The sequence below is a fragment of the Protopterus annectens genome, chromosome 2.part1 (genome assembly GCF_019279795.1).
Source record: "Protopterus annectens isolate FY-2018-M chromosome 2.part1, PAN1.0, whole genome shotgun sequence".
Taxonomy (NCBI): Eukaryota; Metazoa; Chordata; order Ceratodontiformes; family Protopteridae; genus Protopterus; species Protopterus annectens.
The window spans coordinates 1,438,530,477-1,438,549,126 of NC_056729.1; the positions used below are offsets into that span (position 1 = coordinate 1,438,530,477).

The 18,650-nt window shown below is 38.1% G+C and overlaps 1 protein-coding gene across 1 annotated transcript in view; it reads right to left on the minus strand.

Moving 5' to 3' along the window:
• MFSD10 (major facilitator superfamily domain containing 10) overlaps nucleotides 1-18,650 on the minus strand; it is a 1,679,282-nt gene that overhangs the window by 706,939 nt on the left and 953,693 nt on the right. Inside the window, exon 8 of the mRNA XM_044062919.1 lies at nucleotides 6,838-6,949. Coding sequence (XP_043918854.1) covers nucleotides 6,838-6,949 — 112 coding nt within the window. The remainder of the gene's footprint in view (nucleotides 1-6,837; nucleotides 6,950-18,650) is intronic.

Sequence of the window (18,650 nt, forward strand, 5' to 3'; positions counted from 1 at the left end):
GGGCGTCTCATATAGGAGGAAAGGATAACAAATACGCACAATAAAGTGCAATTTCCCTTAAGAGTACACAGAGATTACAGTCAGCTCGGGGCTGGTCGCTCCCTTGCTCTCCAGGTCCCCAATAAGACTCCCAACTGGCACAGCTTAGGGTCCAGATCTCAGCCTAGTGGGCAAGCTAAAACCTCCAGCACCCTCTCTGTCCAACCAGTGCTTCGTGTCCCTGCCCAAGTAGCTCACACACACACACACACACACACACACACACACACACACACACACACACACACACACACACACACACACACACTTTGAGAAGAGTTTATACAACCAGACAGACACTCCTGGGGAAGGCTGGCACAGGTTCTCCAGCTGTGCCCCTTTTTCTCAGACTATACGGTAGTACCAGCTGCCACCACCCACTAATATTCATCAGCTACTCAAAGGCCCTTAAACGGGTGTCCAGTTATTACTATGCAATATTATTATCCAATTGGTAGTATCGCCCAAGGCTAAAGCTATAGGAGTGGCTTTGTACAATTTTACCAAAGGCATGCAATTACTCTAAAGAGCTTAAATTATCTCTACAAAAACAGCCACCATTGAAAGGGTTTAAAAATATTAATAACAAATAGTCAAAATACAAGACAATACTTTTTACTACACAGTGCTAGGCAAGAGTTCAGAGATCACAGAGAAATACTTAAAATAATTCAGTAGTACAGTTCTAACATCAAAGAAAAACACTTAGTCTAATATTTCTAGTTTCTAGCTGTTTCTAAGAGAAAACACAAGTCTAAGAAAACTTACATACAGAGCAAGACAGTGCTGATGAGTTGGATGGTCAAGACAAAAAATGCTTAATGCTCTGATTCTCTCTGTTTTTAAAATCACATTCCTGGTTCACATTACATCATTCTTCACACCTCGCTGGGTTCCCAGGCTAACAGAAGCTACATTTACATTCTTCATCTCTGGGCAGAAACCAGAGCAATAAAGGACATGTATGCATGCAAATTCTGGCTTTAACTCTGGCCTTAAAACAATAGCAAGAATTCCTTCATCTAGACTGGCCGGAGCCATGTTTACATCAAAGGGTCACAACATGCTTTACTTGGTCAGTAGAGTGCACTGTTGTTACATTATTTTCCAGTTCCTCAGGTAACACTATTTTTACCATTTAAGACAACAAGCCTGTGGTTTACATTAATATTTACAGATGACAGAATTATCTTCAAAATTGTACCTGGCTAGGTTGGCAGCCTTCACCCATCTTCACCCAATCTTCACAGCTATGTCAAACCCAGAGCTGTTGGATATACTACAATTAAATAAATCCCAATCTCTCCGAACCACACACTCCAGGGACCTAAACCTTGTCACCACAATAAACAGAACATGCTGGAGGGATAGATTCCTGCCCAGAAACTTGGGGACCCACCCATACTGTAGAACAAGCTACCCATTCATGTCAAGCAAAGCTCCTCATTGGCCCTCTTTGAGAAAAATCTTGACGACTGGATGGGAAATACAAAATTCACCCCTGGAATCACTTCTGTGACACTGCTTGACAGGAGCACAGGAAAATAATTTTCTTGGTTGGCGAAAGCCAGGGAACTTTTTTGGCTGGGCTTATATAGGCCCTAGGGCCGATAGCCTAGTACCTGCCTATGAACCAAGGCCCTGGTAGCGTGGGGCTTGATCTTGTCTGGAATAGATTTGTCATGGTGAGTATAACAAAAGGTAATAACTTTAGACAACCATTTGGAAATAGTTCTTTGAGCCAGGTTGTTCCTTCTCATCACTTTCACAAGAAACGAGCAACTGATCAAAAAATCTGAAAGACTCAGTTCTGTCAAGATTGCACCCAAGTTATTAGTGGAAATACAAGGTATGAAGTATCCTTTCTTCCTCATTTTTAGATTCTGGAAGAAAACAGAGAGAGGGATAGTTTGGATAAAAGAATGATTAGTTCTCAAAGAAACCCTGTGTTCTATGGAAAATGAGGTATTGCTGACTTATCATAAGAGCTTACAACTCATATACGCTTCTTGCAGAAGTGACACTAATCAGTAAACAGCTCTCCATGTTAATAACCTTAAGTCAGCCAGATTAGCTGGTTCAACTAGAGCAAGTGTTAGCTCTTCTAACACAAAATTAAGATCCCAAGGAAGGGCCACCTATTTTCTAGGAGGCTGCAAAACCCCTTTCAGAAACATTTTAACATGAAAATGCATTGAAAGAGGAGGATCCATGGGAAGACATACTGAAATGGCCAATTACCATGATGGAGGAGTAAGAGAGGCCACAAAACTGTAATTCACACAAATATTGTAAAATACTAGTCCTGAATGAGTATGGTTATACTGATGGCACCAACTAGAAAACCTTTTCCATTTGCTAATATACACATTCTTGCCTCCATTAGTACCTGCTGCATGTCCTCAGTAAACAGGTACCTAGAGGGAATTAAGATCCTATCATCCAGGCAGTCAGTTGAAGCTGATTGGGTCGGTGAGCATCAAACACCCTTGATCTTTTGTTTGTGAATCCATTCTGTGAGGAAGCTTGACTGCATCTAGTCATTTTAAAAAGAAAGGATAACTACTGTTGTCTGGGCTGGAAGGGAGTCACTGCAGTGGTCTCGGGGGATTCCTTCTGAATCTTCAAAAGTATCTGGATATCAGTTGAAAAGGTGGAAAAGCGCACAGGAACATTTCTGTCCAAGAAAAAGAAAAGTAATCTGTCTTCCAGACCTTCTTGTATGGAGTTCGGAGCACAATCTTGCCAAATGATTATTTAGAGAGGAGGCAAATAGGTCTACTTGAGTAACTCCCCACAGAGGGATCAAATCTTGGAAGACTCCCTTATCTAGTTTCCATTTGTAAGGGTCAGCTCTTGTCCTGCTTAGCATGTCTGCCACGCAGATTTGGTCTGACAGGATGCCTGTAGAGTGAGATTGTTTTGTGGAGCTATATCCCAAGTTAACATGGTTAGTCTGTAAAGGGGGTATGACCTGGTTCCCCTTGCTTGTTGATGTACACAAGACTGTCTACTGTCTGTAACAACCTGAAGAGGTCCCAGGGAGCAAAGATGACTCAGAGAATTGAGTGCCTTGATCAGGATAAGCACACACACCATACACTTTTATCCCTCCTGAAACTGCTCCCAAAGCAAAATTTGAGGCATCTGTCATGAATGACTAATTTGGAGGGGGGGTGGGGAACCTGGATTTAAGAACAGTTGCCGTCTTCACCAAGTGATTTCTCTTTTGATAAACCCCAGCACTGGGAGTAGAAAACACAAAGGATGTTGGTGCTGAGACTAAACAGATTTCAGGTACAGCTGTACCATTCTTGTGTGGAATCTTGCCAGGGGTATCATGAGAATAACAGATGCCATGAGAACCAAAATCCTGATACATTCCCTCATAGTGACCAAAGTCTGAGTGGAAAACTTTAGGAATAGATCTAGATATATCTACTTTTTCTTGTAGAAGAAAAGCTCTTTGAACTGAGATATCTAGCTGACATCTAAGGAACACAATCCTGTGTGAAGAAGTCAAAAAAGACTTCTGGATATTCTCTTGGAATCATAGCTTGTGCAAGCTGTGATGATAGGAGGTACTGCCAGCCATGCCAGGGGAAACAGGGCAGTGGATTTGTAACATATGCCAGCACATCTAGCTGGAATTTTGTAAATAATTATATGTTATTTGTATATCAAACTGATTTCTACAGATGCTTGTGCTGAAAATGTATCTGTGAGGTTTGCTTGTGTTAAAATGTATCAACAGTGTGCCCTGCTGGAAGGAAAAGAAATGTGCATGTATGATTGTAACTGAATTAAATGCACATACGTTGTAACAGCATAAACTGGAAGTGAAGAGGTTAATCTTAATCCACCTGACGTTGCAAAATATTCTTGAAATTAAATTACAGTTTTGAATGGAGTCAGAGATGCAATGTCTGTGCTACAGAATAGTTGGCAGCTTCTTTAGGAAGAATGAAATGATTTTATGGTTTTATGACTTCCAGCAGCTGCACCACATTTGAGCAAAGCCCTTTCTGTGTGTACTGTAGCACACAGGTGCTAAACTCTGGTAGCTTCTAGTGATGGGGGATAGTGTGGGAAACAGAGTCAGATGACCAGATGTATGTGATGTCATTCTGTATAAAAATAATGTTTTTGATTTTAGAGGAGACTGAAGTCTCAGCAGCATTCTGTATTCTGTCTTGGATCTGACAACAAGGACCATTCTTCCATCTTGCCTTGCTCTATTCAGTAAGTAGGAACAGTAATTATTTTAGCCAATCAGAAATAAATAGTGAACCTAGCTAAATACAGTTTTTCTATAACTGTGTGAAACTTTCCATTGTTGTTATTCTTAATATTCCTTGTGAGTGAAACTCTGGTGTTTACTGTAAATAAATATTTAGTATTTTCATATTATTTTATTATTTATTATTAAACACATTTAAACTTTTCATTGTGGCTGGTTCTTTTTAGAAAATATTTACGTTTTGAGAGTATTTGCACATATTTATTTGGTGATACCTCTGGCCGCTCCTGAAAGCCTGGCTGTCTGGTCAACATTACCATTTGTATTAATATTAATTCCGCTTGGTATAATTGGATAACCTTGCAAGATCTTTAGGTAGCTGGTTTTGTATTGGCTGGTGGCAGTGAAACTACCTTATAGTCTGGGCAAAGTTGGTAGTGTGGGTAATCTGTGCCAGCCTTTCCCAGGTGTGTGTGTGAAAATTAAATCTCTAAAAGAGTGTGTGTGTGTCAGCTACAGGGAGTAGGGACACGAAGCACTGGTTTCACAGAGAGGGTGCTGAACACAGCTGTGCCAGAGGACAGCCTTACTGGGGACCTGAGGAGAGACAGATATAGAGAATTCCAGATGTCAGGCTGACTGTGTTACCTGGGTACTCTTAAGGCAAACTGTGCTTGATGCAGAAAGGTCTGCATCTAAAAATACTGAGTGTATCCATTTGTATTCCAAGTGAACATCCCTTCCCAGTGCCAGTGGTGAGAATTCAGGCTCCTTGATTACTAGCCAAGATGTGACATCCCCACTCTTGCTGCTCTCCATATTTCTTTCTTTCTTTCTTGGAAAAAGCAGGAGAGATAAAGTTAAAGAGGATACAGCAGGTTTAGAGACAGAAGCCTAAAAAATACATAAAAATCTGTAAATTTCTATTTTGTTCTGCAAAAAATGGCACAAATCTTTTAAAGATTAGCACAGTGATTTTCCTCTAAACAAATTAAACAGCCAAGGTGATAATCTTCAGTGTTATCTCTTGTTTACAACAACAGTTACTGGTATGTTTCTCTGCGGATTTCTTGAGAAAAAATGAAATAAAACAGTATAGTATAAACTAGATCAAGTTCACTGTTATAATGTATTTTTCAAACTGCTTAAATACACCAGTTTGAGGAAATAACTAACAAACTACAAGAAGTTAGCAGACTGTTCATTTACGTCAGAAGCAAAAAATGAGATGAACTGTACAGCTGTCTTTTTTTCTTTCTTTAATAGATGGGCTCTCTGAAATAAATTTTTTAAGAGGCTCCAACAGTACATACGCTTGGACATCCAGTTGCTAAGATCTGACTAGAGGAGTGACATCCATTTCCTTTACCTTGTATCATGAATACCTGCAACAATGATCCTTACAATGACCATCTATCTTCATCTCGGTCATGGGGTAGGAAATGAGTAAATAAAGCAAAGCAAAAAGCAAATTCTACTCAGCTAACTGCTCTTGCGAGCCATTTTAAGCCTAGCCAATTATCCCTTGTGAGACTCAAACCCTGCACCTTGTGTTTGCAAGGCAAACACCTTAACCATTAGGCCACCCTTCCAAGCCAGACAGCTTTAATCTGATGCCAGAACTTTTTTACTTCTCTAATGGTTTGAGAGTCTAATTACATTTTAAAATGTAAGTAATATGTCTGCTGCTAATAACTCTTATTTACTGTTGTATATTTGAAAAGAATGCCTTAGGTTAGTCAATCTACAGAGAGAAATAACAGGGGAGAGGGAGAGAGAGAGAGTAAAGCTATTGGAATAGTTTAGCCTCCTAATACACTCTTGAACAAATAACTACTTTAAATGTAAATCGGTTAACGAACCTGAATAGTAAAGCAGCTACCTCATATATATTCCCGGAAATTATTTTTTTTGTATTGTAAACCTAACATACTTGTATAAATGTCAATTCTGCAAAAATAATAGCTGATCCTTCTTCTTCTTCGTTCGACTTTTCCCGGTTATGGGTCGCCACAGCGGATCACCTGTCCGCTCATGATTATCCTAACGTGTAAAAATATTCTTAGCCAATGTATAATTTTCTGTGTTGCAAAATGTACCATACTTGACTATTCTTGTGCTATCATTTACATGGGATACACAAAATAAATGATTTTACTGATTTGTTTCTTATACAGCATAGTTATAGTATTTTTATTATATCATGCCTTTTATTTTGTAAGTGTTGTCATACATGCCTTCAGGCCTGGGTCATGGCTGGAAAAGTTCTTGGGACTATTAAACTTCTCTAATAATAACTAGCTAGATAAATAGTTGGATAGATAGGCAGTACACTCCTGCTTTTATATAACATTACATTATAAATAACTGCACAAATTAAATGTACTCCTGCAATCCTGCTGCAAAAGACAAGCAAACAAATTAAAACATAAAGTTAGTTAGTAAACTGCACGCACTCATATTGTACTATCATAGCAAAAGTATGTCCTGACGTAGAGAACAGCTATCAGTCAGTGTACCGCAACAATTATTAATTCAGTAATATATTTCAGTGTTACCTGTTGAAATGGAAACGTTGATGGGTGAGGAAGCTCAGTGTATACTCCAGCCCAGAAAACAGAAACAAGTATAAGTAGTATACCAAACCTATGATCCTAAGGTTCTGAATGCCTACAACAAGACAGGAAGAAATCAACATGGCATCAACTGAGACACTCAACACTAACTTGTATCTGCAGTATTCTTTTTAATGAGTAAGGGCAGCAGTTAATAATCAAATTAAAAAATAGCCATAAGATAAGATAATGCATTTCATCTGCAGATGTCCTAAACAAGGTAAAATAAAAACCTGACTGAAAACAAGTAATTCACCTACTAAGTTTGTGCAGATTCAGTGAGTTCTAAATGACATTAAAGGCCAAATTAATGCAATAAGATTTTAACACAACACAAATACAGCTCATAACAGTGGACAAATATGGCACAGAAACAGGAAGAAATTAATTTAATACAGTCCATAACAATAAAATAAAATTGACAAATAGTTACAGGACATCATGACACAGAAGGACCAGTTATATAATGAGTATCTCATAAATCACCATATGCAGCTCCACATGCAGTAGTCACAAGATGTTGATTTGGGCAGTCAAAGTTCTTTAATTATTCCAAATGTTAGCCATTGGCAGTACAACTATGAGTTCCAACTATACCTGATGACAGCCAAACTAAATCTTGTCTCTTTAAATACGACAAGTGGGTACACCCATCAGAAGCTGGCATTATATGACTCCAAATACCCCCCCCCCCCCGTACAACATATACATACTTGTCAATCAACTGATCTGTGTGTAGACCTTCTGTAGAGATCCAGTTTTGTCAAAAAGTGAATAAATCACATGCAAATTGGTCAACCTGTTTTTCAAAATGTCTGACAAAACAGAGGATTAAAAGTTGAAACTTTTAATGAGCTGCTACCTGTGTTCACAAAAGAGTTTTTTTTAATACCTTTATTAAACTATTATCTACTGTTAAAAAATAATTAGTAGGGTACATAAAACAATGCATAACAACTAAAACAATCAGAAGAGGTCAGAAAGGATTGGGAACAGAGAACGGAAAGGCAATATACAAAGGAACAATGGAAGGGCATATACATGGCTCCCAAGTATGCAACGACGTCCAGAAGGGAATTTTTCCTCGGGCAGATATCACATGCTGGATGTGCTGATGTGAAACAGAGCAGTAACTGGTTACATGTTTTTGGGGGGAGTGCAATGAGTTGGCAAATTTTAAAACTTCCCTACAGATTACTCTGTCAGAAATATTGGGCTGTAACTAAGGAATGATTCTTTTAAGCTGACACACAGGGTCTGAATTGTCTAGAAATAGTACGGCTTTATTAAATTTAATGGTACTCTCTGCTAAAAAAACAACTACTAGAATATGGAAATTAAAATCTAAACCATGTGTAATTGAGGTAGTGAATATTGTTAAAGAGATAAATGAACAGGGAGTGAGATCTTTAGAAAATAGGAAGGATCAAATTACACAGAAATAAATAGAATTTGTGGGAAGAATACATGTAGAATAATATTTAGTAGGAGTGTTCTTCATTGTGAGTTTTTTCTTACTGAGTTCTTAACCTTAAAACTGAGTGGCATAGTCTAAATACAGGTCTGCAGCATTCAGAGCTTCAGCTGCACGGTTTTAAACCCTTTTTGAGGTATTCCAGCTATAAGTTAACTATTTGTTCTGAAAAAAAAAAAAAGTTCTAAGCTTATTTTCCACCTTTTCTGTTACTAGAGTAGTCCAGATACAGATTTGCTGTATGCAGGACTATTTTTTTAAGGTTCTGAGTTCTGCAGATCTTTCTGTGTTAGAGGGAAGCCTTCCAACTTATCAGTGGGAGTGGTAAGCACTAGGGAGCCTATCTACCACAACAGGAGTGGTTTCTGGCGCTGAAATTGTAGTTTATTGGCCAAATTGTAGTTTACTGGCCGTTTGCGATGTTTTTTCTATCCATTTCAACTTTCTCTTATCTCTTGCACTTTAATTAGCTTATTCTCCTAGCAGTTCATCAGGCTTTTTGTAGCAATTATTGTAGCACACAAAAGTACTATCAGCACTAGACGTCTTATAAGGAAACAGCTCCAGTACTTAGTAATGATGACCATCCCTCCTGGCATGTCTAAAGGTCAGTTTCCTGTGCTTTCTCCTATTAATCTGGTGAACTTGGGCATTCTCTGGCAGTGTAGCAACTGCATCATGTACACAGACAACCCTCTCCTCTTACCTCCCAACACTTAGTCTTGTGAGAAATGCACTTATATCACCAAATTGGAAGCTATGCACTCTCCAGCCAAGACCAGAACAGCTGGTTCAAGAGGAGAGGGTCAACAACTGCATCACACCACCTGGAATACATAGCCCTCCAGAACACCCACTAGCACAGCCCTCACAAAAAACACAAACCACACACCCACCTTTGCGGATGCTCTCAGTAGAAATCTACCCAAACAGCAGAGACCTTCAAGGAAGAAATGCACTCGGCCACCACAACACAGCACAAACCACAAGAAACATAGCTCACCTACACAGTGTGCCCCTCAACCTAAGCCCCTAAGGCAAAGCAGCTTGCCCAAAACAATAACCATACATGACTCTATAGTGAGGCACACTGATGCCCCACTCACTAGGTTGAATAAGGAGAAGGTAAAAGTCAGCTGTCTATCAGGTGCCGGAAACCGACACATAACACAAGCACTCAGGTCACTCCACAACAAGTACAAGTATGACTCTGTCATTGTACATGTGGGTGTGAATGACCTGAGACGCACCTCCCAGGACTATATGAAAAGAGACATGGTGGAAGCTCTCAGACTATGTGGCCCAAGCAGGTATGACCCTAACCCTGAGCAGCATCCTACCTTCACCCGGAATAATACTACAGTACAAACAGAAAATTACTGACTTCAACAATTGGCTAAGTTTCTGGTGTTATTCTAGGGGGATCCAGTATCTGTCTGCTTGGGATGACATGACTGACAGACCTCAATGCTTTGCCAGAGATGGCCTGCACCTATCACTCCTGGGTTTCTGGGTACTGGCTAAGGCTCTTGCTACCCCTATAGTGCCTTTTTAAGCGATGTTCCAAAGACCAAATTACCACCGTAACAGCTATAAATAAATGCAATCTGAGGGTCATGCTGCTCAATGCTAGAAGTCTAAATCTCAAGATGCACTCGCACAGGCAGTCTGTTAGAATCTGGCCCTAGATCTTTCATGAAAGAACCAACATTCAGAGTGCTTTTAACAAAGTGCTACTTTATCTGTAAAAGGATACCATATAAATTGATTATTTAAGTAAATGTAATAAACATTTGCAAGTCCATGCAATGATTCAGTCATTCTTCTCTCTTTGACGTACTAATAATATTCCTCTCATTTCTACTGAGTTCTCTAAACTGATGATAATCACTTACCAGCAACTAATCTATACTATATGTCACACAGTTCAAGCAGTTTAAAGTCAATTGCACCAACCTTCATAAGTAACTTGAGTGCCTATCTGATTGTGCTGTGAGGATTTACCAGCCACCACAACAGCCTTCTCCTTCTGTAATATATTTTGAACTGATGTGCAGTTACCTTCTTTGCTCTATCACAAGCTGGCTCTTCTGATGCAATTGCTTCACTGCTGTGTTGCCTTTCTGCATTTTGCAGCTGTGCTGGATATAAACCCTTTAATAAAGCCAATGCACATTGGACATCACAGAAGGTCCATGCTCCAAGTGGCAAGAATATTTTGAACAAAGCTGGATATAGTGCCAAAATTAAATCTGTTAAGCCTACATTCTTCAAAAGCCCCTAGAAATTGAGCTTTTCTTCTGCTTAAACTGAAGAATTAGTATCAATGAAAATTCTTCGCTTCTTGACTTGACAAACTTTCCTGGGCTTCCAAATATCATTTAGAAAGTATTCCTTTAGTGTATATGTCTCTAGCCAAACCAATGCATTCTAGCATGAGCAAACTGTGCCTTCTCAATCCTGATAAAGATCTCCATTAATCTTGATCATTGTGGTAACTACTGCCACATAAATTATGCTCAGTAGTCTTCTAGCTGTTGCTGTCTAGGAGAATTTACCTTATTCTCCAAATTTGCTATCCGGTCCTTTAATAGTTTATTTTCCTACAAGGACAAAAAAAGTCATGTTAGTGTTCTGTCAGAACCTCATCCACTTCAGCATTCGTACTTGCAGCTTTTGTAATAAAATCATTCTGTCTTTCATATATCTTCTGGATTTGTAATATGATGAACTTCAAAGATGCCTTTGGCATCTCTTGGGGTGTATGATCCATACTGTTCTCAGCTACAGTGCTCTTCGAGATGGAGACTGACATGGTTAATTTTAAGCCATCTACCATAGTCAATGCCACATTTTTTAGACTCTGTAAGACTACTCCTTGCACAGTTTTTAATCATACCCAAAAATAACACAGCATCTTCATTTTACTGCTTGACCAGCTTCTGGCTGCAAACTTTCCCATAGATTTTGTATTCTTGCCTTTCCTCCATCCTGTATATATATAATAGGAACTCAAGAATATTATTAGAATACCATTTCTGTCTCCTCTAATTTTTCCTTGGCATTTCCTTAACTCTATACTGATTTTCAGGCATCGGTAATGCTGATGAAGTAGCTAATTTATTCTAAACCTTTTGACTTTTACTAATTGGGAAGACTAGAAGCTGATTCCATAGAAGGGAGTAGTCCTATATTCCAAAACTGCAAGATGACAATCCTTACACCTACTGCTACAGTTGTTTCTTCTGAGAATTGTACTGGAAAGTTTTTTTTTTTTACTTGTCCATTAGACTGCAGACAGGGTGAACTGTACATTATACATCTGAATTCTGAATTCACAGCAATTGCACAAACTTTATGAACCCTTAACTTTTGTACTGTGGACCACTGTGAGACATTCAGTCTCAGGAATACAAACTTCAATGTTCTATAGTCAAATTCTCCTACTGTGTCTTCACTTTGATTATTTCAGTGAACATCAAATAAGACCTGCATCATGGATGACCTGATACTGGGCAGGTAAGCAACTCTTCCTCTTTTCTTTGCTATGGCATGAACTTCATAATGTCCATCTATCTCTCCAATATTTGTAATGTCTCAGCTGACATTCCTGGCCAATACATTATACATTTTCATCTTTGTTAATTGAAACATTACCCAAAAGAGTCTCTGTTTCAAGCTTCTAACTCAAATACGCTCTACTCATCAAATTTCCTATGTGTAGTTCCCTGCCTAGTCTGTATTTCACTTTCAGATAATACTTCTACAGCTTAAGTAATTTCCACTACAATCTCTGGAGTGTCTTGTACTAAAAGTTTCTGAATATACTTTTTCAAAAGTTTAATATTTCTTTCTATCTGTACTGCGGACATTTTCACTGAATTTCTCTCATCATTACACTACTGCTGTCAATTCTTTTTCAATTTGAATATAGCTTTTCTGTGCATCTCTAAATGTTCTTGACCAATAAATAACTGATATACTCTCTTACATCATCATAGCTCATTTACCTTTCTGACTACCATCACCATATAACACTACTAGCTTAGATAAAGCAAATTTTAATGTTAGTGCTTCCATAACTAGTTTTTTGGGTACTTATGTATTATCACAACCACACACTGTCAGCATTTTAGGCATTCTCGGCAACATTCCATTCTCAATTAGATAACGTGTTGCTGAGAATGCCGTGAATGCTGACAGTGTGTGGTTGTCATAATATGTTAATACTTTTCACCCTCACATCTGCTGAAAGTTGCTCGCTGAGCATGTGTAGACAACGCATAGAAAAATATATAAAACAGTAATGTTTTAACTTCCCTACAACATTTATAAGATAATGAACACCATTTAGTCTTTCGTGGTCCAAAACAGAACTGCAACTATTTTTAATAAGTCTACCCCTCCTGCCCATGTATGCTACCAAATAAGCCAATCCCAAAAGGAATATGCTTTTTGAAGCTTCCAATACAATACAGCAAATACAAGTATATAAAACAGTAACGTATTAAGTTCTCTACAACATTTATAAGATAACGAACACCATTTAGTCTTCTGTACTCCAAAAGAAAATGGCAAGTGGTTTTAATAAACCTACCCCTCCCACCTGTGCACCCTACCAAACACACCAATCAGAAAAGGAAAGCCCAATACACTGCAAACCTTAAAATATAAACTCTTTTATATGACTGTTATGCAACCACACAAGCCAGGCAACCATTGAACAGTGCATGGCGTGTAACTTTCATGGTTGTTTAACTTCCTGATTGTAATTCAAACAAACTTACTTGCTGTTAATACAGACATTAAATTACATCTTACGGTAATTCCCATACTCGTTTAGGCAACATAGTTATTAACGCAACAGCGAAAATATGGTTGCAATAATACGTAAGTACCATTTTTTTGAGTATTTCAAAATATTTTCCTTGTTTCTAGTTTCATTCCCTTGCTACAACTTGCCTCAACAGCTCTCCTAGAGGGAAAATAATTCCATATGCATTAGGTATACATTTTGCAAGATAGTGCACCATTCCTAGAAATCTCTAAATTGTTTAAAAGTCTTACCTAGTTGTGGGCATTTGCACAGCTGCTCTGATTTTTCCATATTAGGCTTCAGTCCCTCTAATTTCAGAATATGACCAACATACTTTAAATTTGTCATGCTTATTCTACTTGAAATTAAACAAATTCAATCAATTTAGCAGCTGTAATAATCTGTATGTTCTTCTTGTGCCTGACCCCACACTAACAGACAATAACATACATTTACAGCACCTTCCAAGCCATCAATTACTTGTACAGCAGCTCTTTGGAATACCTCTATTGCTGGTGAAATGTCAAATGGAAGTCTCAATTCAATATTAAACATACACCGTTTGGAACTCTTTTCTTCTTGCATTATATGTACATTTAGTACTGAAAAGAAATTAATACTTGCATATCCGAAACAACTTACTCAAATGCAGGCATTAGGCAATGCTCATTTCTAATACCTTTATTCTGATTTTGTCTTGCTTTACAACAGTAAGTAGACTATTCCTGCATTCTGTTGGTTTTAACTTTTTCTTAGAGTTACCTAAGCTTTTCTTTCCTTTATTTTCTGATATATTCTAATCCAAATGCTACAGTCTTTCCTCCTGTAGCATGTACCTCAGGGATAACATGAGAATGCATTTATATATTTTCTTGGCAAAAATATTAAACCAGTACATAAATCAATATAGCCAAGAAAGATATCACTGCTGTGTATCTGTACCACACTGAAGACATATTTGCAATAATGCAACTATTTTTGAAATTGAACAGGAGGGCATTCATTCTTTCTTTTCATGCTGTGGATTCATTTTACCATTCTTTGCTTCTCACAAGCCAAAACATTAATATTATTATGTGATTTTATTCATTTTAAATGCTACAATCTGAAACAGGATCTTGCATTTTTTTTATTATTTTACAAGGCAGTGAGTTTTAATTAAATGGAATTATCTGGCGCCCTATATATGTTAACGTGCACAAAGTTTTCTCTACTGTGCATTCTAGCTTTAATTCATTAAAAGCGTCTTCAACTATAACGTTACACTATGTACCTTTGTCTGGTTTAAAATTTGATATTTATTTTATTAATTCTCAATTCTTGCAAGAAGCTAACAGTCTGGCTTGCATTGTTTTATCACATTTCCAGGCTCCACCTTATCATCCCCCTTCACTTTGATACACCAATAAACAGGTCTTTCTCCAGTAACATGCAGATTATGAAGTAAAAGCCACAAAAATCTGAATGACTTACAAACCATGGTCTGTTCAGAACAACAAGATGCAAGTCTCAAAAAAATGCTGTATAATAGAATGGACCATTAAAAACCACTTTAATAAAAATTGTTTAAAATAAGATAAGCACTTTCATTTTGTTAAACCAATAATACGAATACAACACAGTTCCTAAGCACAATCCCAGCACAAAAGGCAATAGCAGACACGTCAGGTAGTCCCAAAAGTTTATTACAGAACAAGGTTAAGCGCTTTCATCACAACGTGACTTCCTCAGAACATACATTTACACTCTCCATATCCTTTTATAACACTACAAAATCACATGACTCCAAATCACTCACACCTGACGATCATTAAAATACAAAGCTGCTCCATTACCTTATAAAGTGCAACAGAACTCACTGACACAATAGTACATACCCCCTATAATACATACAAATCTACCATCCTAATATTATAACACATTTGATAAACATTTAATAAAAAGGCATTGCTTAAAAACTCACATTCCTTTAAAAAATATGTTAAAAACATGTGCGTATATATATATAATAATAAATTCTGAAGTGCTGATACTTAGAATAGCCATCAGATAAAACACATCCTGACAGTCAGTTAGAAATTCTCAACTGTATAATAATAGTTAATGCAGAGATACAAAACATACAAACTTTCCCTACTGATAGGTCATCATACCTACCCCATATTGTCCAAAATGGGTTTAATAGATATATGGTCATTAATACCCGGATGTTCAGAGGCATTTAATTTAATTTGCCACTTGACCTCTCTGTCACAAACTTTCTTTTTTATATCTCCCCCTCTGACATTTTCCTGAATGTGTTCAAGTATGCCAAATTTAAACTTGGAACAATTTTGATTATCTCTAAGATGTTTCCACAGGGCATTATTTTCGTCTTTTTTCCTTATACTATAATAGTGATCATAAATCCTATTACGTAGGCACCTGTTGGTCATGCCTACGTAGAAAGCAGGACAGTTGGTACACATAGCCAAATACACTAAATTCTTACTCCTACAATTACCCCTATAAAAACTAATTTTAGCTTTATTAAAATTATGTAGAGTAACAGTTTCTTGCTCACATATGTACTGGCATTGCAGACATGTGCCACATCTGTGGACTGTTCCTAGTTTCGTTTCTTTTCCTTGTTGAGGTGGGCGAGTATGGACTCACTAGACGAATTGCCGTCCATATTTTCACCCAGGAGGGATGAAATCAAATGTTTGCAGTCAGAAATGGCTATTATGCGAGGTGAGCTAACAAGGTTGTTAGAGCTCATGTCGCAACCTAACTCTATTGCTGGTAAGGAGAATCAGTTGACGTCGACGCGTGGAGGAATCAGGCAGGAGGGGTGCGAGACACTCAATGGCGGCTGTACGGATGGGATTACAAAAGAAAAACCGGCTTCCAGTAGACCGCGTTCCGAAGACCTGGGACAAAGCAAATTAGCACCAGGAGGCAGCAGGAACGGATCGGAAGGGGTTCTTCATGTTTCGGGAGCAAGACCCAAACGAACTGTCCCTAAAAAGACTTACGCCTTCACGGCGCAAGGGAAAGATAAAGGTACTGTTAAACAAGCTATTTCTCGTATACCACATGGGCGATTCAACTATTATACCTTTTTAGAGGGCCAGTTTGAGTTTGGGACTAATGGGAGAGATGCAGGGAACAAAAATGTACATGATGGTGGCACAATTGATATAAGTTTAAAAGACACTATTTTCACGTTTGGGAAGAAGCTTAAGGCTTTGAAAAGCCTACAACTGGACAACAACTATTTGAATAAATGTTTGGACAGTAAAGTAGTGCCCATGGGGTTGAGATTTTTCAAGACCCCTATGGGGGTCACAATGGATGAAAGTAGTAAACATGAATGTAACAAACTTTTTGATGGCTTTGGGTTTTCATTTATAAAGTTTATAATGGAATGTAATGATAAAAAAATTTGTCTATTACTTAATGAGCTGGATGATTTAAATGATGCAATTGTACATGATTTAATGTTTGAGGAATTTGAACTGTATTATGAATCCCAGTTTAGCTGGGTGGCTGGAATTATTGAAAAACAGTATGAGCGCAAATGTAACAAACTTGATAGGGATATTGAGCAGTATAGGAAAGGTGATGTGTATATGTGGGAAAAGAGCAGGAGTAGCTATCAGCATGATAATTCTAAAGGGGGTAGGAGGGGTGGCTTCAATGGGGGGGCAAATCAGGGGTACCAAGGTCCCACGAGGTATAACAATTACAAACATAAGGTTAATTACAACAACCGTTATGAGGGGAAAGCATATGGGGAAGCTTTTTTAGGGAAACAACAAGAGTGGGAGGGAGACCACATGGGGTTCACGAGAGTGGACGGCCAATACATGGGGGGAAGGAGAGGACAGGACCCACCCCAAAATTTCAACTACAACATGGGTTGGGGGGCATCCCCGAGAATGACCACCTCAAGGTTATCAAAATCAATGAGATAGTTAGCTCTTATGACAACTTCCACATATACAACTACACAGACATTATACTGAGGAAAGAACACTTCACACTATTCTCTAAAGGGATGAAATTCATACCAGAAGGGTCTTTCAATTTAGTAGACAGTATACTTGATGTTAAAAAGTATATTAGAAAACTGAATTTAAGTGTGAAGTTTGATGGTACAACATATGTACCCAAAGAGTTTAGTACTAAGAGTACATACACGCCCCCTCTGAACAGTATATTGGAAGTGTATGAGAAATTGGTGATCAATGACTTATACAAATACAGTAAGCATAGCAACGCAGGATTTAGATACAATTTGACGTATGAAGAGTATAGAATACTAAAAGAGTTGCAGGGTGACAACAGAATCCGGATTATGAAACCGGATAAGGGGGGTGGGATAGTGTTGTACTATTTTAGTGACTACAAAAATAAAATCATGGAAATACTGCTTAATTCTGGCAAATACAAGGTATCATCTAGAAATGAAGTAAACATAGGATACCACAAAGTGGATATTATGTTAGAAGATTTTTTAGTGGAGGAAAGGATTAGTAATGAATTATATAAATTTTTGAAGATAGATTACCCAATTATTGGCACCATCGTAGGCATCCCAAAGGTACACAAGAGTATACAAGACCCCCCTTTCAGGCCAATCATTTCAGGGAACCGGGCGAAAACATTCCCTATGGGAAGGGTAATTGATAAATGGCTCAAACCAGCTTTGCGGAAGATACCACATTTGGTTTATGATTCTTGGGATTTTCTTAGTAGGTTAAAACCCGAGCTTGTGACAGGGGTTGAATGGTTAGTGACTATTGACGTCATAGACCTTTTTTCAAATATACCCAAGGAGGAGGGCCTGCACAGGTTTCATGAGAGTATGAACTATCTGGGGGTGACATCCAATGAAAAAAGTTTATTGTTGCTAGAATTTATGGAGACAGTATTGACGCACAACTATATTTATTTTGAGGGGGAATACCACCAGCAGATCAAGGGAGTCGCTATGGGGGCAGCGTGTGCCCCCATTTATGCGAATTTGGTGGTATTCGACTGGGAAAAAGAATTCGTCTTCAAATCCAAGTGGTACAGGTACATCATTAGTTACCTTAGATTTCTGGACGATATCTTTTTATTATGGAAGGGTAACAGCGAGGAGTTGACAGAATTTTGTGCGTATTTAAATACATGTAGTGAGAACTTCAAATTTACCTTTAACAAGGATAAGGTCACTATACCTTACTTGGATGTTAGGATCACGATAGAAGATGGGAAGTTCAAATCCAATATATACAGAAAAGAAACGTTTAGCAATTCATACTTGCATTATTCTAGCAGCCACCCAATGGCCCAAAAAAGGAACATAATAAAGGGGCAATGCATTAGGGTGGCTCGGATGACCTCTCAGAAGAACGAGGTTGTGGAGGAAATGTATAAGGTGAAGGAATTTTTTAGAGAGAGGGGGTACCCTGAGAATTTGATTGAGGACGTCAG